Genomic DNA, 26,259 nt, shown 5'->3' on the forward strand with positions numbered 1-26,259 from the left:
GAGTGCTCAGGGTTTGCTTATAAGGAAGAAGATCTCTTTCTTTTTGAATTGGAGGGTATTTATAAGGGATACCCTTGATAGTAATGAAGCTATAAGGTAATGGTTACTGTCATAGAGTATGTGAAAGATATGTACAGTGAGATTTATTCAATTATGTCTTTTGAAAAATTTTAAAGTTATTATGTCAAGTCGGCTCTAGTTATTCATGAAGAGAAGGTTTACATTTAGAGAAATGTTTACATTGAAAAGTGAATAACCTAACCGTAATGAGCAGGTAATTAATTTCGAGCAATTGAACTATCAATGACAATCCAACAACCAAGAGGTGAAAGATTGTCTTCAAGCAAACACCTCCGTCACCTGTCAACAAAAGTTGTCATTTTTATTCAAGCCTTAACACATTAATTTCTTATGCGCTAGGTCAAGAGCTGAGATTAATCTATTTAAGTGTATGGTGTGACTGAATAGTGGCCACTGGCCACCAATTTAGGCTCCACTATACGGTACAAAAATGTCATGGACGTGGCATCTTTGAAAAATCCAATTCTTCCCCCTTCCCTCCTTCTTCTTACTTAACCTCTCGTTTTCTATATGTCAGGAAAGTGATCCCTTTTATCTTCCGCTTCAAACACCGAATATCACAATCCCCAAAGCAAAAGTCACCCTTAGATTAGAGAGGATAACATAATGTGGGAAAAAAGTGTTACTGCAATAATGGTTGCAACAGAGTTCTTAGAGGTGGGCTTAAACACTGTAAATAAAGCTGCCATGAACAAAGGACTCAGTGATTTCGTGCTAGTATTTTACTCGAACGTTCTTGGCATCTTTATGCTTGCCCCATGTATTATCATCTTCTACAGGTAATAAATAAATTCCAGATATATATATATATATATATATTATATACTGTTTTCAGCTTCTTGGGTAGCAAAGGGAATTGAAATTTGAACCAAGTTATTTATGAATTGATGACAGAAAAAGAAGCCCACCAGTGCTTACATGGTCTACCATCTGCAAAATTTTCCTTCTAGGCGTTCTCAGGTACGTTTTCCGGGGACTTTGAAATAGAGATAAAAGAAAGGTGGAGATGGGGGGATGATGACAAATTGCTAATCAACATGGGTTTCAGTTATGTAGGACAGATATGCACATATATTGGAATAGGATATGGATCTCCAACTCTGGCATCCGCCATGGCTGATCTTACTCCAGCCTTCACTTTCATCTTCTCCATCATCTCTCGGTGCGCTCTTATTTCTGTTTATTTTCACTGCCTATTTAATTTGTTATGGTCAATGGCTGATGATTCATTCAGATTCTTTGATATATCACCATCATTTACCTAGATAAGCCTTTATCCGTGGTTTCTTTTTTCTTACTTTTACTTTTCAGTGGCCTATAAAAATGGAACATCAAAGCATGTTAGTTGGTTGTCTGGTACTGGTGGTTCAAGGGTCCCTTCACTCGTGAGATAAGATAATAATGTAAACGAGATGGTGGCATTGGGCGATTAAATTTTATTCGCCAAGCCTGTAAAAATGATTTTTTTTTCCGAGTTTTACTCTACCCGAATATATTGTAATATAATAAATATTATATTATTTATATATGTTAAATAATAATTATATATTTTTATATTAAATCACTAATTCAATAACAATTAAATGTATTGTTCAAAATTTTAAAAATAATTTACCTAATTAAATAACTCAACCTAATATATAAAATTTTAAAATTATATTTAATACAATAAAATATTTATTATATTTATTTATATTTTAATATAATGAAACATTTGTTATATTTATGGTAGTTTTTTTTAATATAAATATTTTTAATGTGTTAAAAAAATTTATTTTACCACTTTTTAGAGTGTATTATATATATTTTAAAAAAAATTTAAATTAAAATTAATCTAGAAAAGTCAAATATGGGCTGACCGAATCAAGTCTGAGTTTTACCTTTCTTAAATTGGATTAGACTTGAACAAAAAAGTAAAATCACTTTTCAAGCCGGGCTAAGCTCGAGTTTGAAATTTTGATATAAATCCTTGCATGGGCCCGACTTGACCTGACTCATGAGCATCTCTAGAATAGAATAAAAGATTAGTTATTAAAGTCTTTTACCCCTCTCTTTATGAAAAAACAATATAAAAAATAGACTAGTTTTGATTGAAATGATAAGATTAAGATTTTAAAAATTTTTAGGTACTCTGTTTAAGTCTCGTATTTTTGGATTTAAAGTATTTTTATAAATTTTATATTAAAAATAAAAGCATTCTCTTAATAATATTTATTACTTTTAAGATAAATTACACTTGGTAGTCATCTAACTATTGGTAAGTTTTTCTTTAGTTTTTAGGATAAACTTAGCTAATAAATTTATTTTTCCTTAGTTTTTAGGTAAAAGGGTGACAAAGAAAAACAAACTGCAAAAGATCAAATTACACAATGTGTAAATGTTGAAGGTTAATTTTTGAATCAAGATTAAATTGGTGCAATGTATAAATATTGAGAGTTAAAGTTAATATTATGCCAATTTTAAAACTATCACGTCATATTTGTGTTAGCCACCAAAAAGATAAAATTAAATAGTTGGATTATCATTTTATAACTTTTTATAGTTGAGTAACCAAAAGATACTTACTAATAATTTATTGACTATGAACGTAATTAATCTTTATTTTAGAGAAATAATTTTTAATTATTTTCCAAATGTGCTAATGTCCACTTACCTTATAATATCAATTTAGCCAGACATTTTAAGTCTTAATTTGCTTTTCTACTTACAATACAATAACTTCGCAAGTAGTTTAATCTATTGTCTGTTTTAAATTTTATATAGTTATATAATAAAATTGCTAGATATTAAGTTTTGAAAAATAATATCGACCGGCCTAAATTTCTAATGCTCCTTTGGATACCATCTCACCGTGGGAGTAAATTCAGTCTAGTGAAAAGTTATTTTACAAAAGTAACCTTTTTTAATTATTTAGCATTAAAACTATTATCTGTCATAAATATTATTTTCATAATTTTGATTATTTATTTAATTTCATAAATATTAAATAAATTATAATTTTAATATATTTTAAAATAATATCTATAATGGTCATTTTTCTTATCACATAATTGAATCCAAACACATATATTTGAAATTCACTAATACAATACTTAATATAATGGCTACAATAATTAATCTCGTCATCACCACTATTTTTAATCTCTCCAGAGGAAATCTTACCGATGATTCAAACAAAACCTAAACCTAATAATTTGCAAGCAAAATTGAGGCTTAAATTTATGCATAATAGAATTGGATAAATATATGTAAAAATATTATGAATGTCCTTATACTAGAAGTTAGATTATATTTTGACTTTTATACTAAAAAAGGATAAATTAATCATTGTAAGTTAGATTAAAGAGTAAACTGGTCCCGCGGTTACAAAATTTCATCTATTTTTATTGTTAAAAATTTGTATTTGCACATTAACATGAGGTACACGTGACATGCCACATGTTATTTTCATGTGATTCTGCCAGTTATACAAGTTTTTAACCGTACAAATGGATGCAATTTTTAACAGGAATGATCAATTTATTTTTTGATTTAAAGTACACAGACTAATTTATCTATTTTTTGAATAAAAAGAATAAAATGTAATCTAGCTCATAATATAAGGAGCTCCATATTATTTTTAATTTGGTTTGATCAGCCATAAACAGCTCTAACAGCAAACGATTTGAAATGGTGTCTGTAGGATGGAAAAGCTGGACTTAGGGATCAAAAGCAGCCAAGCCAAGTCTTTAGGAACTTTGGTATCGATCACGGGGGCATTTGTTGTGACTTTATACAAAGGCCTTCCACTCACCACTTCTCCAAGGAAGTACAGCTTTCTTCACCAAGTTCTTGGGATTCCTCACTCCAACTGGATCATTGGCGGCGTTTTCCTAGCCTCTCATAGTGTTGTCTTCGCAATTATTCTTAATGTTCAGGTACACACACCCCTAATGAATACACAATCAACCTTTCGGTTTTTTTCTTGAGGGGGTTCATGCATAAGTAGCTGGTGACACTCATTTTGCAGACGTGGATAATAAGGAGATACCCAGCAGAGATGCTTGTAACACTCATTTGCAGCATCATTGTGGCCATCCTATCCTCTGTTGTCTCTTTGATGGTAGAGAAGGACCCAAATGCTTGGAAAATTGGGTTTAATATGGAATTAATAGCTACCGTATATACAGTAAGCATAGACTCGAATAAAAATACTCGACAAACTCAATAGTTAGGCCTAGAAAGAAACATGATGATGTACCTCTTGATTTGTAGGCAGCTTTCGCAGTAGCATTTCGAAGTGTGGTTCACAAATGGGCGTTGCGGAAGAAAGGGCCTATCTACGTTTCCATGTTTAAGCCACTTGAGATGGTCATTGCTCTTGCTATGGGGATCGCCTTTCTAGGTGACAAACTTTATCTTGGAAGGTCAGAGCAATTTTTTCATGCAGTACTAAGTAAAAATAAAAATCATTATAGGCATTATTAAGCTTTGAATTGGATACGTGTGGGTGCAGTTTGCTAGGAGCAGCGATAATAGCCATTGGATTTTATGCCGTGATTTGGGGGCAAGCTCAAGAAGAGAAAATGGTCCATGACGCACAGTCCTCAAATAAAGATCCTTTACTCCCAAATACTACTCATACCTTAGTGGTATAGTGATTTTTGGGGAAAAAATAGAAAAGGAGTGGTGCTAGAAGTTGTGAAGGGGAAATATTGGAATAAAGAGATTATAGATACTTTTCTATTTAACCTCAATTCTCAAAAGAAAGTCTAGTAAAATTGTGATTCAGATTTTCATTAAAGAGGAAAAAACCACAAGTAAATGAGGCTTCGACTTTTCACTAAATGAGTAAACAAACGAGAGTACAATCTGGAGAAAATAAACTCAAATGTACTAAACATACATTACCCAAAACCCCTAATATAAAGCTCCAAATCCCGAAGAGCAAATCGATAAACAAAACCTTAAATCTCATAAGGCATTCACAAAAAGGATATAAAATACTCTCCATAATTACTATGAAACTCTCACTAAAACTTATATGCGACTATATCTTGTCACTCTCAAAAGGAAAACCTTTTTTCTAATTGGCATGTTGAAATATGGATACAAGGTCCCTTTAAATAGGCTAAGATTATAGTTCTAATCATACTAAAATATCACTAGAATAATTAAAGTTTAACTAAGAAAATATAGCAGAGCTTAATTAGGAGAAAAATAGGAGGCACACCTCACAAATAAGCTCCCCAAATTCAACTTCTTAATACCCTGTTCTCCCTATTTTTTTCCCAACATAATACAAGATCAATTACTGATACCACCTAGAATAATCCCCATTCAGTAAAGAACAGGACCCCCATATACAGGGGCGAAGGTAAAAAAAATTTTAGGGGGGACAAAATTAAATTTTAATTTGTACGATAGTAAAAATATAATTTTACCATTTGAATAGCTTATATATTTATAATTTTTAAAATATTAAATCAAATTTTTATCATTTTTAAGAGGGTCAAAGTGTAATTTTACCTTTACTAATATAAAATTTTAAAAATTTAAAAGGCTTAAATGAAAAGTTTTCCATTTTAAGAGGGTCGGCCATGCCAGTTCCCCTAGCCATGCCCCTGCACATATAGAAAATTTCAGCCACATTTTACTCACAAATACCAAATAGTAGATCCAACAACAGAAAGAGGATATTCTTAGAGAAAATATTATCCATGTCTCAAAGCACTTTATACCAGGAAATATGTATGTTTTGCTTTCTTTTTTACGCTTCCCACAAAAGAATTCTGTTGCTTTAGAAGCCCTTTATTTTTTCTTTAGAAAAGAACCTTGTATTTGTATGAAGAAATCTGAGTGGACATTGTCACACCAAAATCAAGATTCCTTCTTATTGGGAAATGGCTTCTGTTTATGCAAGTACTGCTCGTGGGTGAGGAAGGTCAGTAGGATGGCCGCTTCATTGTCTGTAATTCATAGAGCGACAATATTAGATGTGGATGGCATCTTACATACATACATTTTATACTATTAGTCGTTATAAATTATATGGATGGCAACAAAACTTTTTGTGTTGGGACATAAAACCGAAATATAACACTCCTTCTTGGTAAGTAGCATGGACGATCTCAACCAATAATTACAATGATTATTTTACGATTTTGATTATTTTTTCCTTCATCATTGCCGTTGTTTATAAAAGTTCTAATACTGTTTTGCTATATATATATATATATTACCAAGACTGAAGGAAATTACTAATTGTAACTTGGTTATATCAGTCATCACTCTACGGTGTGATTGGAGGACTAGTTGTCACTGCTGTCTGATTCCAGTTTATATCAGGATACATGGATTACCATGATTCTAGTATATATCAAGATACGTGGATAACCAATATGACAATTAGTCCCCATACCAGCTTAATTATAACTTCAGCAATACAATTCTTATATGAAAGCACTGGCTTACTCAAAAGTCAAAACCCATAAAAACTTCTCAACAAGTTGGCCAATTGCTCTAAAGCAATTGTGAAATGGATGTGAATTATGGTTGTAAATATATTTGTTTTTGGTTATATATATATATATATATATATATATCATATGCAATTCTTATATGAAAGAATTGACTTGCTCAAAGCTAACAAATGCTATTATAGTTATTATGTTCATCATCACCTTCATTTTTTTCCCTTGTACATGCAATTCATAATCATGAGTTTAACCTTTTGATGATTGTGGATCATTCACATTATGATAAATATTCCTAATGAAGAAAATTGGAACCATAAGAGACCATTTATTTATTTATTTGTGAAAAAATAAATCATTGTTGTTACAAGTCTCAATAAAAGAGGAGTTAAGGAGTAGTAGTATAAAGGATGCCAATTCACAAAAACATGCATAGAGTCAAAAAAGTACAAAAGTAAGAAAGAGATTGTTATAGGGGTAAAAGAAGGCTGAATTCAAAAAGAAAGGATGCCAATTCACAAAAACATGCATAGTGTATGGTGTGCCTGAATAGTGGCCACTGGCCACCAATTTAGGCTCCACTACAAAAATGTCATGGACGTGGCATCTTTGAAAAATCCAATTCTTCCCCCTTCCCTCCTCCTTCTTACTTAACCTCTCGTTTTCTATATGTCAGGAAAGTGATCCCTTTTATCTTCCGCTTCAAACACCGAATATCACAATCCCCAAAGCAAAAGTCACCCTTAGATTAGAGAGGATAACATAATGTGGGAAAAAAGTGTTACTGCAATAATGGTTGCAACAGAGTTCTTAGAGGTGGGCTTAAACACTGTAAATAAAGCTGCCATGAACAAAGGACTCAGTGATTTCGTGCTAGTATTTTACTCGAACGTTCTTGGCATCTTTATGCTTGCCCCATGTATTATCATCTTCTACAGGTAATAAATAAATTCCATATATATATATATATATATTATATACTGTTTTCAGCTTCTTGGGTAGCAAAGGGAATTGAAATTTGAACCAAGTTATTTATGAATTGATGACAGAAAAAGAAGCCCACCAGTGCTTACATGGTCTACCATCTGCAAAATTTTCCTTCTAGGCGTTCTCAGGTACGTTTTCCGTGGACTTTGAAATAGAGATAAAAGAAAGGTGGAGATGGGGGGATGATGACAAATTGCTAAGCAACATGGGTTTCAGTTATGGAGGACAGATATGCACATACATTGGAATAGGATATGGATCTCCAACTCTGGCATCCGCCATGGCTGATCTTACTCCAGCCTTCACTTTCATCTTCTCCATCATCTCTCGGTGCGCTCTTATTTCTGTTTATTTTCACTGCCTATTTAATTTGCTATGGTCAATGGCTGATGATTCATTCAGATTCTTTGATATATCACCACCATTTACCTAGATAAGCCTTTATCCGTGGTTTCTTTTTTCTTACTTTTACTTTTCAGTGGCCTATAAAAATGGAACATCAAAGCATGTTAGTTGGTTGTCTGGTACTGGTGGTTCAATAAAAATGATTTTTTTTTTCCGAGTTTTACTCTACCCGAATATATTGTAATATAATAAATATTATATTATTTATATATATGTTAAATAATAATTATATATTTATATTAAATCACTAATTCAATAACAATTAAATGTATTATTCAAAACTTAAAAAAATAATTACCTAATTAAGTAACTCAACCTAAAATATAAAATTTTAAAATTATATTTAATACAATAAAATATTTATTATATTTATTTATATTTTTAATATAATGAAACATTTGTTATATTTATGATAGTTTTTTAATATAAATATTTTTAATGTGTTGCAAAATATTTATTTTACCATTTTAGAGTGTATTATATATATTTTTAAAAAAATTAAATTAAAATTAATCTAGAAAAGTCAAATATGAGCTGACCGAATCGAGTCTGAATTTTACCTTTCTTAAATTGGATTAGCTCGAGTATAAAATTTTGATCTAAATCCTTGCATGGGCCCGACTTGACCTGACTCATGATCATCTCTAGAATAAAATAAATGAGTAGTTATTAAAGTCTTTTACCCCTCTCTTTATGAAAAACAATATAAAAATGGACTAGTTTTGATTGAAATGATAAGATCAAGATTTTAAAAATTTTCAGGTACTCTGTTTAAGTCTCGTATTTTTGGATTTAAAGTATTTTTATAAATTTTATAGTAAAAATAAAAGCATTCTCTTAATAATATTTACTACTTTTTAAGATAAATTACAAGTGGTAGTCATCTAACTATTGGTAAGTTTTTCTTTAGTTTTTTAGGATAAACTTAGCTAATAAATTTATTTTTTCCTTAGTTTTTTAGGTAAAAGGGTGACAAAGAAAAACAAAACTGCAAAAAGATCAAATTACACAATGTGTAATGTCGAAACCATTTTTTTGAAAAAACAAAAATTTTAGGTTGTCGACTTTAAAAAATGAAAGTTGGAAGTCGCCACCAATCTTTTATTAAGGTGTGATTGGATCACCTAAAAAACGGCTTTGGTCTACGAGTTTTAGAAAAACGGATCCGGGAGTCAGTTACGTTCGAGGAAGGATTAGCACCCTCGTAACGCCCAAAAATTGGTACCTAGTTAATTAATTAATGTCTTAATGTCGAAAATTTGAAAAATATAATCCCTAGCAAAAACTCTTAAACGTTACGTATTAAGACCATTATCATTTCAGAGAAAGAAAATACCACACCCAATACGTTAGGGCACGACATTCTAATTTTCCCCAAAAATGAATTAGGGCAAAATACTAGTGTAATAAAAATTTAAAAGAATATCCATTTATTCAAGATTTAAGAAATCGCGGCCCAATACGTTAGGGCACAATTCCTTTAGAATCCCAAACTCGAAATATTTCCTTTATTATTTTTTTTAAAAAATATTCATTTCGAGAAATCAATGCGTCACATCCAATACGTTAGGACACAACGTGTTGAATTCCCAATAATGAGTTCTTATTTTTTGATTAAAGAAAAATGCTCGATTGTTAGATTTAACGAAGAAAACCGGAACCCAATACGTTAGGGCTCAATTTCCTTGAAAATCCTAAATACAAGCACTATCTCAATTTTGAAAAGTTTGAAATCGAGTAAAAAAATGATGTGATGCTACATTAGATATACCATGCAATAATAAATATTACAATATCGAGAAATAATATAAATAAATGAATAAATAGAAACAATATACATAATAAAAATAATCACATACAAAATATCAAATGAACGATCAAAATAAAATTGAATTTTAACTTATAAACAAAAACATGAATTAATAATCGAATGAAGAAAATAAACAAAATATAAAGAATAAAAGGCACATGGTATATATGCATTGAAATTAAAAGTCATACACATAATTTACATATGAAATCTTGGGCTATGAAACTTATACATACATGATGCATTTATGAAAATAAAGGAAAAAAGTATAAAGTATATAAAAAATATATTTGCATTTAAAAAAAAATATGTTCATATATATAAAAATTAGTTAAAAATATTAATATGTGTACATACATATGTATACTAAAATAAATATATACATATAGATAAAAATAATTACATATAAATAAATAAAAAATAATTATATTATACTACAAAAATAAATATGCGTATATGAAAATATATATACATATATTTTTTAAAAATAATTAAATATAAAAAGAATAAAAACTAATTAATAAAAAATAAAAAATGAAAAAGACTAATTTGAACTGTAAATAAAAACTCGAGGCAAATCTATACATAAATGGAAATCAAGGACCAAATTGAACGCAGCATATTACATGGAGGGACCGGAAGGAAATTTTCCCTATTTCCTAAACGGCGTCGTCAATCAGATCAAATTGAAATCGAAAATAAATAAAGGGTAAATTTAAAAATAAAAAAACTTAATTACAAAAACATTAAATGGCGGAGGGGCTAAATAAAATAAATAAATAAAATTCGCAGTGGTATCACCTTCTCCCTTTTTTAAAATCGTAAATAAGTAAAAAATAATCGAAAGAAAAAAAATAGTAAGCCACCTTTAAAAAACTGCAAATCGTTCTCTTTTTTATTCCTCCTTTTTTTTTTCTTTCCTCTTTTTCTTTGAAGGGAGAGGCCTCTATTTATAGTTAAGCCTCCCAAAATTCAACGGTACAAATCAATTACATTAACGGCTGAGATTAAAGGGTATCTACAAATTAAATCTCTAAGATTACAAAATCATATCTTCTAAGATTGCATATCATATCTAAGATTGCATATCATATCTAAGATTGCATATCATATCTAGGATTGCATATCATATCTAAGATTGCATATCCTCAAAAATTATGTTTCTATATGTGAGCCCGGGCTAAAATTGGGTATTACAGCTGCCCCTCTTTGCTCGTTGTCGTGTAACAGAACGCAGCAAAGACTTTAAAATGCCCAATTTTGCCCTTGGTCTTGTTCAGAACATGAAACTCTTCTTCTTCAAGTAGCCTCATTCCTTCCTACTGCATCTTCAGAAGTATAAGAGCTAGTGCTTCAATCTATTCCACTGAAACTGCAAAAAGATAAGACTTACAATCTTCACCCTGTTCCACTGCTGACCAGGGAGATAGGATTCACAATCTTTAACCTATTCCATTGCTGACCAGTGAGATAGGGCTGAGGTCATCGATCTGCTTCGCTGTTGGTGCAGGACGGCAAGATCTGCTATTTTTAACCTGCTCCGCTGCAACCCAGGGAGGCAAGGCTGGTGTTTTCGATCTACTTCGCCACCAGTATGGGATGACAAGATCTGCATCTTCGATCCACTTCCTACCAATATAGGAAGACAGGACCTTCTATTTTCGATCTACTTCACACCAATACATGAAGACAAGATCTACTTTCTTCGATCTATTTCGCCACCAGTATGGGAAGATAAGATCTACATCTTCGATCCACTTCCTGCTATCTTTGATCTACTTCACGCCAATACATGAAGACAAGATCTGCTTTCTTCGATCTACTTCGCCACCAGTATGGGAAGACAAGATCTGCATCTTCGATCCCCTTCGCTACCAATATAGGAAGACAGGATCTGCTATCTTCGATCTACTTCACGCTAATACATGAAGACAAGATCTGCATCTTCGATCCACTTCCTACCAATATAGGAAGACAAGACCTGCTATCTTCGATCTACTTCACGCCAATAAATGAAGACAATATCTGCTTTCTTCGATCTACTCCGCCACCAATATGGGAAGACAAGATCTGCATCTTCGATCCACTTCCTACCAATATAGGAAGACAAGACCTGCTATCTTCACTGATCTGCTCTCTGGGGAACATGACCTGTATAATGAACCTAATTATGCCTAATGATTAGGATGGCATGAATCAAATGCTCCTAACTAGACATGTGTGAATGGTGTTTGCATGAATGTAGAATGCTATTTTTTAGAATGATCCCCTTTTTCGCTTAAGTTATCATTGCTTAAGGCTTTATCATTGACGTGCTACAACGCTTTCTTGCTCGGCTGGCGTCTCCACTTAGTCAGATTTCCCCCACTGTAAACCTCAAAGTTCAATCTACTAGGACGTAAAATTTGTACCATCATTCTCCCACTGCAACCCGAGGGTAGAAATATATGGCTTCTTCTCAATCCACTCCTATCACAATTCAAGGATACAGAATGTAAAATTCTTTGGCCCTTTACACCATGACCAAGGTGTCGCACCAAAGGCTCATGTGCAAATGAAGTCTTTCTTCTCCGAGGAAACCCTTCCTATTACCTAGTGACCATTGCTCGCTTGTTTATTAAGCTTTGTCATCATCATGTCATTTGTTCAATCAATGTTTTTGACAACAGAATCCAGAAAGTTGTAATTAGACTCTTCCTTCTTAAATTTCCAACCTTTAAACTTGGTGCGTTCTAAACAATAGTCCTGTTTCAGGTTCTTGTATTATTTAGAAACTTTTAAAGTAATATGCAAAACTTCCCTTGTGAAAGTTTTATTAGTCCATTAATCATTATTCCAATGCAACATGCTTGCAAAAAAGGTCATAACAATAGATAAGAAAAAATTGGTTCTAAGCATAGCTCGAAAGAAATAAGTTATCAAAAATAGCAAAGAAAGATAACAAAGAAATTGATTGGGAATGTGTATCTTTGAAAAGAATGAAGTATTCCAAGAACAACAAATTCAATAGTATGAAAATTGGGTGCCCCAGATATCGCAGCTTGAAATTCTCTGATAAACTTTCAAGACCCTTCGAGTTTGACATGTGTTTGAGAGATCTACAATTACTGTGGATGCCTCAAGATGTTGCCTACTCTTTCCTATTGATTCAAGTATAACTAGATCACCACATGCCCCAATCTGATCAAGATTCGCGTTGCTCTGATCACCTCATGCCCCATTTTGATTAATATTCGAGCCGTCCTTTTCGGGTTTTCAACTCAAATCCCCTTTGGTCTCAAAGCGTCAGTTGCGGATTTTCACCTTGGCCTCTCCATTTTTCTTTTCTTTTTCTTTTTATCACTTTTATTTTTTATTTTGATTTTGACCCTTTTGTTTTTTGAATCTGAACTCATAAGATTAGGCATGTCCTTGTTATCCCTTCTAATCGACGCTTTTCCAGATAAGGACTTCAACATAAGGTCCTTCCCAACTTGGAATAAAGTTCTTTTTGTGTGGGAAGGATCTTTTTCAATACCAGGTCCCTTTCAAGGAAATCTCTAGGGCGGACTCTTTTTTGTGAGCTCGCATCATTTGCTTTTGGCGCATTTGACCATGATGAATAACTTTGAACATTCATCTTCAATCAGAATTAATCCAAAAACTCAGAGAGCAAGAATCTTGTCTTCAATAGGCAATACCGCAATGGGCCCAGGAGAAAGGTATTGCCCCGGCGGAGGTTTTTTTTTGTGATATGGCATTAGTCACGAACAGACTGCAAACCTTTGATATTGTGCTGTTTTTCAAATTTAGTAAATTGTCAAATATGATCTTTTTGGGGTTCCATACTGATATAGGATTCTTCGAGAATTTGCTGACTGTCGACTTCATGACATTGGCTTATGAAGTAGCTTTCCCTCATTTAGTAAAGTAATTGACGATCACAAAGATGAATCGATGACCGTCAAACTCTTTTGGCAAGATCGACCAAATGACCTTCATGCCCCACATAAGGAGAAGTCATGTATCCCAATGATTCTTTGTAGTAAGATTCGTTTCTCGACTTGTTCTACCATCCTTAACAGATCTAGAAATAGGCTACGATCTATGTCATCTTCAAAGTCATGAGATCCCTAACACATTTCTCGCTCAGAAGGAGATTCTGAGTCAGTAGCAGCGTCACTCATGTCATTGATATCTGGAGACCCATAGTAAGCGCAAAAGAATATACAAAAGAATGTATGAATTTACGAATAATTATTTGTACAATATAATTATGAATGAAAGAATGATGTGGAAGAAAATCCAAAAGAATGGCATAATAATTACTCGCAAAGAATGAAAGAATGTTGGCTCAAAAATAAATGTAAAGATGTATTTTATTAGAATAATGATGTTTAGACATGAGCCTATTTCACAAAGGAATTCCCATCATTTTTAGGCTAAAAATAACAATAATGTTCTAAACATTACTCTAAATAAGCTCTAAAGACTACAGAGATTTCTTCCGCAATCCAATTACTTAGACGCTTCCAAGTTTATAAGGGTGGATATCTAACAAGCTCCCTTTTTAAGTGTGTCTTCATATACGACATTGACATGAATGCTCTCGAACTCTTCTTCATATGTCGTATTCATCCCATTATCAATGAGATTGGGTAGCAGATTTTCTGCACTGGTGGCCTCATTAAATTTGACAATGCCAATATTAATAAATCTTTCAACTATCTTTTTGAATGCGGTACAGTTTTCTATCGAGTGCCCCGCAATCCCTGCATGGTATTCACACTGAGCATTTGCGTTATACCATTTAGGAAATGGAGGCAACATTGGTTTCTGGTAGAAAGGGGACACCACATGTGCATTAAATAGGCTTTGATATAGCTTGCTATATGATATCGGTATAGGCGTGAACTGAGGTCTTTCTGCATTTACCTTCGTGTAAGATTCTTGCTTTAAAGGGCTCTGATGGTTGGTGGTTTCTGTCTGTGACCGACCCACAGTGATTGGTTTTGAGTGGCCCTTGTTATATCTGCCTTCATTATTCCCCTTATTCCCCTTCTTCCTTGAGGCTTTCATGGTATCTGGGTGCTCTACCTTCGCCTGTTTTATTTCTACTGGATTGTCAAAAGCAACATGATTAGCTAAATTGATCCTCAAATTGGATTCTGGGCCCGTCAGGCGATTCACTGATGTCGATGTACAAGTCTGATATTGTTGGGAGCTGATAGTAAAGAATGCCCCTTGTGGACGCTCATCTAGCTGGACCTAGACATTTATCGGAGTACCACCTAGAGAATAAGCAAGATCCTCATTATCAACCCCAAGGTGGACCACTGGTCTTTTCATTTCTTCTAACTTTCCAGCTAGCAATCGGTTAAATTGGCTCATCATAGTTCTCTGTAATTCTAGCAACTGATCTCTCGTTTCCTGCTGAAATTTGGTCAATTGCTCCTGTATCGGTATCTGCATGCGCTCTAATTTTTCCAACATTTGTTCCATTTCTCTAATCTTTGCTTGGATACCGTAAGGGTGTTGGTAAGTTGGTTGGTTTCCAGATTAACTGAAGAATGATTTTAATCGATTAGACTCTTTTAGTGGACTTTAATGTTATGATATTATGTAATGCGAATGCATGAAATAAATGCATAAAGAGACGTTGATTCTGATTCAATTCCATTTAGAGAACTTTACTAGAAAACAAATCTCTTTACATAAAATGGATATTTATTCGGCCTTGCCCTCATAGGCGGAGATATTCAATCATTTTCTTCATTCGAGCGTTAAGATAAATCTCACAAACTCTTCAAAAAACGTCTCTTCTATCTCCTTTTTGCTCGATCCGAGCCGTAACTTGTTGTTCGCTCATTCTCGTGATACTCGTTGGCTTCTCTTTAAGAAGGTTCAGCAGCTCTCAAATAATCTTTTTCATCTTGAATCATTGGGCAACAGAGCCATAATCGTGTAGTCCTCCATTAGATTATCATCCTTCTCTTATCATATGTTCTTGGACCCTATTCGGACAACCATATTGTCATCCACTTTATCAAGAAACCCATTTTCTTATGACAAGCTCACTATTTAGCAACTAAACGTGAATCAACACCTCTTTTTTATGATGCAAATGCAATGCAATCATAATAAAAACAACATAAAAAACAAGTTAGTACAAAGTAAAAGCAAATAAATAAAGTACCTACTCGGGTGACCTCTAGGGATTTGGCATAGTTCTACCTAGGGTAAGTTCCTAAGGTTCATTATATGCGGTTTGGTTCTAAAGTAAGGGTACCTGAACTAGCAGATTCCTCGATCCTCACCCATTATAGGTTCATACGGACCAAGTTCAGTTCAGGGGAATACATTTCCCTATGGCTGCATGGAGATGAAAATCTCACGAAGACATAGGTACGGATGTATCCCGAAAGCAATCCGCTATCCTGTACGGAGATGAAGACCTCACGAAGGAAATAGCTTCTCACTCCCACTTATAAGGGTAAAATCATTCAACTCATGTAATGAATAATGCAAAGATCAATTAAGCAAGAAAATGAATGAATGCACAATGATCTCATGATTTTTTTAAAAAAAATATTTTCTCGACCATAGACAAAAATTAATCAACTTTGTGGCTCGACTCTCTTATTTTTTTTAAAAATCCCCAGCGGAGTCGCCAAGCTGTCGAAACCATTTTTTTGAAAAAACAAAAATTTTAGGTTGTCGACTTTAAAAAATGAAAGTTGGAAGTCGCCACCAATCTTTTATTAAGGTGTGATTGGATCACCTAAAACGGCTTTGGTCTCGAGTTTTAGAAAAAGCGGATCCGGAGTCGATTCACGTTCGAGGAAGGATTAGCACCCTCGTAACGCCCAAAAATTGGTACCTAGTTAATTAATTAATGTCTTAATGTCGAAAATTTGAAAAATATAATCCCTAGCAAAAACTCTTAAACGTTACGTATTAAGACCCTTATCATTTCAGAGAAAGAAAATACCACACCCAATACGTTAGGGCACGACATTCTAATTTTCCCCAAAAATGAATTAGGGAAAAATACTAGTGCAATAAAAATTTAAAAGAATATCCATTTATTCAAGATTTAAGAAATCGCGGCCCAATACGTTAGGGCACAATTCCTTTAGAATCCCAAACTCGAAATATTTCCTTTATTATTTTTTTAAAAAATATTCATTTCGAGAAATCAATGCGTCACATCCAATACGTTAGGACACAACGTGTTGAATTCCCAATAATGAGTTCTTATTTTTGATTAAAGAAAATGCTCGATTGTTAGATTTAACGAAGAAAATCGGAACCCAATACGTTAGGGCTCAATTTCCTTGAAAATCCTAAATACAAGCACTATCTCAATTTTGAAAAGTTTGAAATGGAGTAAAAATATGATGTGATGCTACATTAGATATACCATGCAATAATAAATATTACAGTACGTAGAAATAATATAAATAAATGAATAAATAGAAACAATATACATAATAAAAATAATCACATACAAAATATCAAATGAACGATCAAAATAAAAATTGAATTTTAACTTATAAATAAAAACATGAATTAATAATCGAATGAAGAAAATAAACAAAATATAAAGAATAAAAGGCACATGGTATATATGCATTGAAATTAAAAGTCATACACATAATTTACATATGAAATCTTGGGCTATGAAACTTATACATACATGATGCATTTATGAAAATAAAGGAAAAAAGTATAAAGTATATAAAAAATATATTTGCATTTAAAAAAAAATGTTCATATATATAAAAATTAGTTAAAAATATTAATATGTGTACATACATATGTATACTAAAATAAATATATACATATAGATAAAAAAATAATTACATATAAATAAATAAATAAAATAATTATATTATACTACAAAAATAAATATATGTATATGAAAATATATATACATATATATTTTTAAAAATAATTAAATATAAAAAAGAATAAAAAACTAATTAATAAAAATAAAAAATGAAAAAGACTAATTTGAACTGTAAATAAAAACTCGAGGCAAATCTATACATAAATAGAAACTGAAGGACCAAATTGAACGCGCATATTACATGGAGGGACCGGAAGGGAAATTTTCCCTATTTCCCTAAACGGCGTCGTCCAATCAGGATCAAATTGAAATCGAAAATAAATAAAGGGGTAAATTTAAAAATAAAAAAAACTTAATTACAAAAACATTAAATGGCGGAGGGGCTAAATAAAATAAATAAATAAAATTCGCAGTGGTATCACCTTCTCCCTTTTTTAAAATCATAAATAAGTAAAAAATAATCTAAAAAAAAATAGTATACAACCTTTAAAAAACTGCCAATCGTTCTCTTTTTTATTCCTCATTCTTTTTTTTCTTTCCTCTTTTTTTTTGAAGGGAGAGGCCTCTATTTATAGTTGAGCCTCCCCAAATCCAACGGTACAGGTCAATTACATCAACGGTTGAGATTAAAGGGTATCTACAAATTAAATCTCTAAGATTACAAAATCATATCTTCTAAGATTGCATATCATATCTAAGATTGCATATCATATCTAGGATTGCATATCATATCTAAGATTGCATATCCTCAAAAATTATGTTTCCATATGTGAGCCCGGGCTAAAATTAGGTATTACATGTAAATGTTGAGGGTTAATTTTTTTGAATCAAGATTAAATTGGTGCAATGTATAAATATTGAGAGTTAAAGTTAATATTATGCCAATTTTAAAACTATCACGTCATATTTGTGTTAGCCACCAAAAAGATAAAATTAAATAGTTGGATTATCATTTTATAACTTTTTATAGTTGAGTAACCAAAAGATACTTACTAATAATTTATTGACTATGAACGTAATTAATCTTTATTTTTAGAGAAATAATTTTTAATTATTTTCCAAATGTGCTAATGTCCACTTACCTTATAATATCAATTTAGCCAGACATTTTAAGTCTTAATTTGCTTTTCTACTTACAATACAATAACTTCGCAAGTAGTTTAATCTATTGTCTGTTTTAAATTTTATATAGTTATATAATAAAATTGCTAGATATTAAGTTTTGAAAAATAATATCGACCGGCCTAAATTTCTAATGCTCCTTTGGATACCATCTCACCGTGGGAGTAAATTCAGTCTAGTGAAAAGTTATTTTACAAAAGTAACCTTTTTTAATTATTTAGCATTAAAACTATTATCTGTCATAAATATTATTTTCATAATTTTGATTATTTATTTAATTTCATAAATATTAAATAAATTATAATTTTAATATATTTTAAAATAATATCTATAATGGTCATTTTTCTTATCACATAATTGAATCCAAACACATATATTTGAAATTCACTAATACAATACTTAATATAATGGCTACAATAATTAATCTCGTCATCACCACTATTTTTAATCTCTCCAGAGGAAATCTTACCGATGATTCAAACAAAACCTAAACCTAATAATTTGCAAGCAAAATTGAGGCTTAAATTTATGCATAATAGAATTGGATAAATATATGTAAAATATTATGAATGTCCTTATACTAGAAGTTAGATTATATTTTGACTTTTATACTAAAAAATGGATAAATTAATCATTGTAAGTTAGATTAAAGAGTAAACTGGTCCCGCGGTTACAAAATTTCATCTATTTTTATTGTTAAAAATTTGTATTTGCACATTAACATGAGGTACACGTGACATGCCACATGTTATTTTCATGTGATTCTGCCAGTTATACAAGTTTTTAACCGTACAAATGGATGCAATTTTTAACAGGAATGATCAATTTATTTTTTGATTTAAAGTACACAGACTAATTTATCTATTTTTTGAATAAAAAGAATAAAATGTAATCTAACTCATAATATAAGGAGCTCCATATTATTTTTAATTTGGTTTGATCAGCCATAAACAGCTCTAACAGCAAACGATTTGAAATGGTGTCTGTAGGATGGAAAAGCTGGACTTAGGGATCAAAAGCAGCCAAGCCAAGTCTTTAGGAACTTTGGTATCGATCACGGGGGCATTTGTTGTGACTTTATACAAAGGCCTTCCACTCACCACTTCTCCAAGGAAGTACAGCTTTCTTCACCAAGTTCTTGGGATTCCTCACTCCAACTGGATCATTGGCGGCTTTTTCCTAGCCTCTCATAGTGTTATCTTCGCAATTATTCTTAATGTTCAGGTACACACACCCCTAATGAATACACAATCAACCTTTCGGTTTTTTTCTTGAGGGGGTTCATGCATAATTAGCTAGTAACACTCATTTTGCAGACGTGGATAATAAGGAGATACCCAGCAGAGATGCTAGTAACACTCATTTGCAGCATCATTGTGGCCATCCTATCCTCTGTTGTCTCTTTGATGGTAGAGAAGGACCCAAATGCTTGGAAAATTGGGTTTAATATGGAATTAATAGCTACCGTATATACAGTAAGCATAGACTCGAATAAAAATACTCGACAAACTCAATAGTTAGGCCTAGAAAGAAACTTGATGATGTACCTCTTGATTTGTAGGCAGCTTTCGCAGTAGCATTTCGAAGTGTGGTTCACAAATGGGCGTTGCGGAAGAAAGGGCCTATCTACGTTTCCATGTTTAAGCCACTTGAGATGGTCATTGCTCTTGCTATGGGGATCGCCTTTCTAGGTGACAAACTTTATCTTGGAAGGTCAGAGCAATTTTTTCATGCAGTAATAAGTAAAAATAAAAATCATTATAGGCATTATTAAGCTTTCAATTGGATATGTGTGGGTGCAGTTTGCTAGGAGCAGCGATAATAGCCATTGGATTTTATGCCGTGATTTGGGGGCAAGCTCAAGAAGAGAAAATGGTCCATGACGCACAGTCCTCAAATAAAGATCCTTTACTCCCAAATACTACTCATACCTTAGTGGTATAGTGATTTTTGGGGAAAAAATAGAAAGGAGAGGTGCTAGAAGTTGTGAAGGGGAAATATTGGAATAAAGAGATTATAGATACTTTTCTATTTAACCTCAATTCTCAAAAGAAAGTATAGTAAAATTGTGATTCAGATTTTCATTACCTACAGTCTTGGGTCTGAAGGTTTCTCGCTTTTTTTTCCAAGAAGAATAAACCACTTTATTGATTAAAAAAAAGTTACTGCCTTACAGAACATATAAAAAAAACACTACAAAACAGAAATCTTAGTGGATTCACCACCAACCAGCAAAAAGCAGAGATCAATTGGCTCCTTTTGCCAAAGAATTGGGCATATTAGTAGCTTTCTTTGGGATTTCATCTCTGCATCACCAACTCTGTTTCTCAATATGATTGCACAGATAAGACAACTTCAAGGGCGGCTGATGTGCCTCAAGACACCATTTTATTGCAATCGCGTAATCAATCTCAACATAAAGTCCCACTTTTCCTTTCTATGATGTTTTCAGAAACACCTCCAAAGCAAACCTAATGACAGTCAGCTCACACACATTTGGATCACGAAATTGAATAGGTCTAACAAACATAACATCAACAGCCCCATTTTTCAATGTTCCTCCAAAGAAGAGTATCCAACATCATCGATATTGTGCTCACCTTTCCCATAAAATAAATAATAATAATAATAATAATAATAATAATAATAATAATAATAATAAGCTTCATTTAACAAGTGAATATCATAAAAAATCAAGTTGACCTAAATACCTTTACACTAGTTTTCCAAATTACAATAAATTAAGGGTGATTATCTGGTACATTGCAGTGTACCTTTTTTTATTCCACAAATAATCTTAAAAACTTTACATGTATCTTTTTTTTAAAATATTTATTATTTAATATTTTTTTATACACTACAAGACATTTGTCAACCTCCAAACCCTGTTTATGAAGTTTAAAAACTCCACATGCGTGTACCAAATTATTTTCTATAATTAAAGGGTAAACTACACAGATAATCACTCAACTATCAACGATTTTTATTTTAGGCACCAAAAATAAAAAAATATTACAATTTAAGTACTCATGTTACATAATTCAGTCACTTTGGTCACTTTTGTTAAAAGCACAAACGGCAAGCTAATGTGGTAGTTAAAAAATCGGTATAATAACAAATTTAGCCATCAACTTTTACATATTATATCAATTTAGCCATAAATTTAAAAATTAACATTCAAATTTTACAAATGATCTCAATTTGATTCGAATTCTAAAAATTCAAATAAACATATAAAAATACATAAATATTTTAAAAATATAATAATAAATGTAAATTTTATATTAATATTAAAATTAAATAAATATAATTGTATTAAAATAAAATAAAATAAAAACCTCAACCACCACCGTCCCTACCACCATCCCTCTCCCTCTTTATTGTTGCTGCTGCAAATTAGTACTAAAGGACAAGACCATGAGACATAAAACCTTCTTTTCTAAACTAGTAGTACATTACGATTACTTTGTTGAATGTTTTCTACTCAGAAGAGTGATAACAACATCAGGCGGATAAAAATTGCTAAGAGAACCAACTTTTTAAAACAATAACAAAAAAACATGGTTTCAAATCCATATGAAAGATATTCGAAGCATTGTAATCAAAGTAAAAAATACCCACCTGAATTTGGGGTAAGCCCCATCAAAAGAAGTCTTGAAAGAAGCAATGAGCAACAATTGCAAATCTCAATCTTTTTCTAAATTGGGAAACTTATCAGAAAACTTTCTATATATTTCATCACTGTCTACATCTCCAATCAACCATAATTTCCTTCTATAAACTTCCATTAAACTTGTTAACTTGAGAACCAAAGAAGTAACAAGATCACTTAAGACTCCATCCTAAATCAATCCTTTTAAATCTCCAACTTGTAAAACCACTCCTCTATTGTTAGTAGTAAATGTACAGTTGGTTCAATCTGTTAGCTGTTAAGATTGTTAGTTAGTTAGCTAGCTAATGTTAGTTAGTTGCAGTTGTTTATCTTTGTTATGCTTTCTTGATTCTCTTCATGTATATATATGGATGCTTACCTGAGTGTAAGGTAGATATATGAAATACAAGATTGTTTTCTCTATTCATCTCGTTCATATTCTTTTGATATGGTATCTGAGCCATTTTTTTGATTTTTTTTCCCTGAAATTCGTGATGGCAGTTGGTGCTTCTGAAGATCAAGAAGTTGCTGGTATCAGTTCCACCAATGTTTCTAAGAATTTCACTAACAAGAAGATTAATATTCAGCTTGATGATATCAATTATCTTCTATGGAAACAGTAGGTATCTTTTGCTTTGGAGGGTTATGGTTTGGAGTCTTACATTGATGGTACTCAGGCTATACCTCCTGAGTTTGTTTCTGATGAGTCTGGTCATCTAGTTAAAAATCCTGAAAGAGTTTCATTTAATAAACAACATAAAGCCATAGCATCTTGGTTACTTTCTATTGTTAGTCCTGAGATCCTACCAGATTTGGTCATGTGTCAATCGGCTACTGAAATTTGGGAAGTCATTGGTCAGCTGTATTCTGCTAAAACAACTACCAAGATTATGAATATTAGGTATTCTTTGTACTCTCAAAAGAAAGGAGATCAAAACATGCGTGATTATTTGAGACAACTTAAATGATTAAGGATAATCTTGGTATATGTGGAGAAAAGATATTTGATGCAGAGCATATTGCAGCTATTCTTAATGGTTTACCTAGTGAGATTGATTAGGTGGTCACCAGCAGAAAAGTCTATGATGTAACTATTTTGTCTTCAATGCTGATTAATCTTGAAGCTAGGCAGAAGTCAGGTGCTATGACTGGGCTTTTCAGTGTTAATCTTGCCACAAGTCAGTCTAGTTCTCATAGTGCACAAGGTTATAAGCAGTCCACAGAAGGTGTCTAGTATAGTTGGATATCAAGGCAGAGGAGGTTCATTTCATCGAGGTAGAGGTAGAGGTCGTTTTGGAAATGCTTCAAACAGAACTCAGTGCCACCTGTGTGGAAAAATTGGGCATATTGTGCAAAAGTGATATTATTGCTTTTGTAAGGCCCAATATTTGCCCGGGCCTGCAAACCAAATAATACAAAAGAAAAATTTAAAGTCCAAAAACAGTAACATTAGCCCAATTGCAGAGGCTCTATACAGACCCTAAACCCAAGTTCCAAATATCCAACACCAGCCCATTGGCTATCCCTGGCCCGATGGCCCAGTACCAAGCAAACCAGAAACCCTAGGGTTTTTAGGATCTCAGCTGCCGCAAGCCCCCATGTGTGGCCTCCCCACGTGCGCCTCCGAGCCGAGCCACGCCACACACCTCTGCACACACCAGACCCGCACACCTCCGTACCTGCACTCGCAACAAACGCCTGCAAAACAAGCAGAGACAGAACGCAAAAGAAAAGGCAGAATAGCAGAAAAATAGGAAAAAATGATGTATTTTTTATTTTTATTTTCGATTCGGCTATAAAGCCATTGGGAGAATCTGTAAAAAGAGAGCATTCGGTAAAAAACAATATCAACACGAAATACAAAAACAGAAGATTGGAAGTTTTCTTTTTCGGTTTTTTACTATTTTCTCTTTTTTTTGTTTTCTTTGTTACGAAAACATACACACACATTTGAATACAAAAATCAAAAATATTCAGAGGAATCGAAAGAAAAAAAGGATCTGGAAGGTGATTTGCAGTTTTCTTTTTTGTGTTGTTCTCCATTTCTTTTCATTTCTTTTTTTTTATATACAAAACGATAAAAAGAGAAAGTGAGGTACCTTAATATCGCCTGGAATCCTTGTTGCTTCGTCACGATCGGAGTTTAGGCAAGGATTCTGAGGCTGAAAAACGGCGGAGCGCTCAAATAGCAGGGAAGGAAAGTAAGGTTGCGGCTACGGTTTTAGAAAATGGTAGAGGGCTGCTGATTTAAGTCTTTTTTATTTTATAATGAGGAAAACGACGCCGTTTATGGCCTTTCTCAGTGGCCTCCAAAACGGCGTCGTATTTGGCCTTGTGACCCGCGCGTGTGACCCGACCCGGGAGGATCCGCGCACTTTCGCTCATTGGGTTATTTGCGCGCCAGGTCCTCCACTTTTGCGCCTTTATGCGGTCCGGTCCCTACTGTTTATTTTTATTTTGGCCCCATAAATTTTACGTTTGCTTCATTTTGACCCGCGTTGAAACGCTGCGGTGCGAGGCCGGAAATATTTCCCAGTAAGTCCTTCGCGCTTTGAGCGCGTTTCATTTCGGTCCCCTGTCCTTCCCCTTTTATTTATTTATAAATTCGGCCCCGAATTTTGTTTTAAAATCTAATTTAGCCCTTTTTTCTTATTTTGTTTGTTTTATTGTTAAATTAATAAATGTGACGTTATTATTATTATGATTATTTATTATTAATTTTTATTTTCCTTTTATTTGTTTATTTATTTATTACCATTATTATTATTAGTTTTGACTTAATCTTATTACATAGGTTATTTTATTATATGATATTATTTTATGTTTTTATGTATTATTGCTTATTTTCGCAAACATTTTATTATATACATTTTATATTATCTTAGTATAACTTATATTTTTAAAAAAATTCATATATGTATATATATACATTTAGCTTCAAATTTTTCATAATAATATTTTATATACTATTCTTCATATACGTATAAATTATTAATTATTTTTAAGATATGTGTTAATACTAGGATATTAGATATTATTAGAATTATGGATTTCAAGAGTTTTTACTATGTTTATGTATGTATTTTAAATCGATTTTACTTATATGTAATTCATTTTCTTTAAAAAGAAAAGAATTTACTTATTTATAAAATTTATATATATGTGTGTATGGTATATTTATATGGTTACGTTGTATACTATTTTGTGAAATTAAATGTATATTAGTTGTTACTTAATTGTTTTAAAATATTGTTCTATAATGTTAGTATCATTTTTATGTCAAGTTTATTTTAAGTTCATGTATAATATAGGTTTGTTGCCCTTATGTATGTTGCATTGTTTATTTGTATTTTATTGATTCTTTGTAACTCATTAGCATTGATTTTAGTTTGTAAATTAGCTTTTCCCGATGTACAATGTTATTTCGTTATTCATTCAAAAGATTACAAGTATCAAAGTTATTTCATTCAAAAACTTTCGAAAATGCTTGAAGTTTGGAATCCTCGAGAGAATTGAGCCCTAACGTATTGGGTTCCAATTTTCCTCGTCGAATCTAAATAATCGAATTTCTTTTACATACGAATTTCAAATAAAAACTCATTCTCGGGAATTCGACACGTTGTGTCCTAACGCATTGGATATGACATGTTATTTTCTCGAGACGAGGATTTTAAAAATAAAAGGCAATGTTCAATATTTAGGAATTTTGTGAAATCAAACCCTAACTTACTGGGTTTTGATTTTCTCATTTGACCCAGATAATCGGACATCCTCCTCAAAATGCATAGGTTTTAAAAGACGAGAGATAAACTTAATTTTGAGGATTTAAAATGTTGCACTCTAACTTACTGAGTGTGACGATTTATTTCTTTGAAATAAATGAGTCTCATCGTCTAATTCATTTTGTTCAAAATAA

The 26,259-nt window shown here is 32.2% G+C and overlaps 1 protein-coding gene and 1 long non-coding RNA gene across 4 annotated transcripts; one reads left to right on the forward strand and one right to left on the reverse strand.

Annotated features, from left to right (window-relative positions):
* The first annotated feature begins 456 nt into the window (after positions 1-456).
* Positions 457-20,778, forward strand: LOC105794678 (WAT1-related protein At5g40210). 3 transcript variants are annotated; one of them, XM_052628519.1, is made up of 7 exons: positions 457-860; positions 7,586-7,651; positions 7,740-7,853; positions 19,681-19,915; positions 20,008-20,166; positions 20,253-20,404; positions 20,494-20,778. In XM_052628519.1, exons 1-7 carry the CDS (start codon positions 688-690, stop codon positions 20,633-20,635), a joined length of 1,041 nt encoding a protein of 346 aa, XP_052484479.1. In that variant the 5' UTR covers positions 457-687; the 3' UTR covers positions 20,636-20,778. The 3 variants fall into 3 exon arrangements, with proteins under 3 accessions (XP_052484479.1, XP_012479426.1, XP_012479424.1); XM_012623972.2 differs by lacking the exons at positions 7,586-7,651; positions 7,740-7,853; positions 19,681-19,915; ... (1 more) ...; positions 20,253-20,404; positions 20,494-20,778 and adding exons at positions 976-1,041; positions 1,130-1,243; positions 3,764-3,998; ... (1 more) ...; positions 4,336-4,487; positions 4,577-4,864 and having other exon boundaries at positions 460-860; XM_012623970.2 differs by lacking the exon at positions 457-860 and adding an exon at positions 7,142-7,474.
* Positions 20,779-23,690: 2,912 nt separating this feature from the next.
* LOC105794680 (uncharacterized) lies at positions 23,691-24,580 on the reverse strand. Its single transcript, XR_001134092.2, has 2 exons — positions 24,443-24,580; positions 23,691-24,041 (listed from the first exon to the last, which is right to left on the reverse strand). It is a non-coding gene; the product is annotated as an uncharacterized LOC105794680 (long non-coding RNA).
* Between the last annotated feature and the right edge of the window lie 1,679 nt (positions 24,581-26,259).

Source organism: Gossypium raimondii, chromosome 3 (assembly GCF_025698545.1).
Source record: "Gossypium raimondii isolate GPD5lz chromosome 3, ASM2569854v1, whole genome shotgun sequence".
In the NCBI taxonomy this organism is placed as follows: domain Eukaryota; kingdom Viridiplantae; phylum Streptophyta; class Magnoliopsida; order Malvales; family Malvaceae; genus Gossypium; species Gossypium raimondii.

Coding starts and splice junctions, on each gene's coding strand:
- LOC105794678 (XM_052628519.1), top strand. CDS start 688: ATGTGGGAAAAAAGTGTTACTGCAATAATGGTTGCAACAGAGTTCTTA. Junction 19,916..20,007: donor CAATTATTCTTAATGTTCAG/GTACACACACCC, acceptor CTCATTTTGCAG/ACGTGGATAATAAGGAGATA. Junction 20,167..20,252: donor TAATAGCTACCGTATATACA/GTAAGCATAGAC, acceptor CTTGATTTGTAG/GCAGCTTTCGCAGTAGCATT.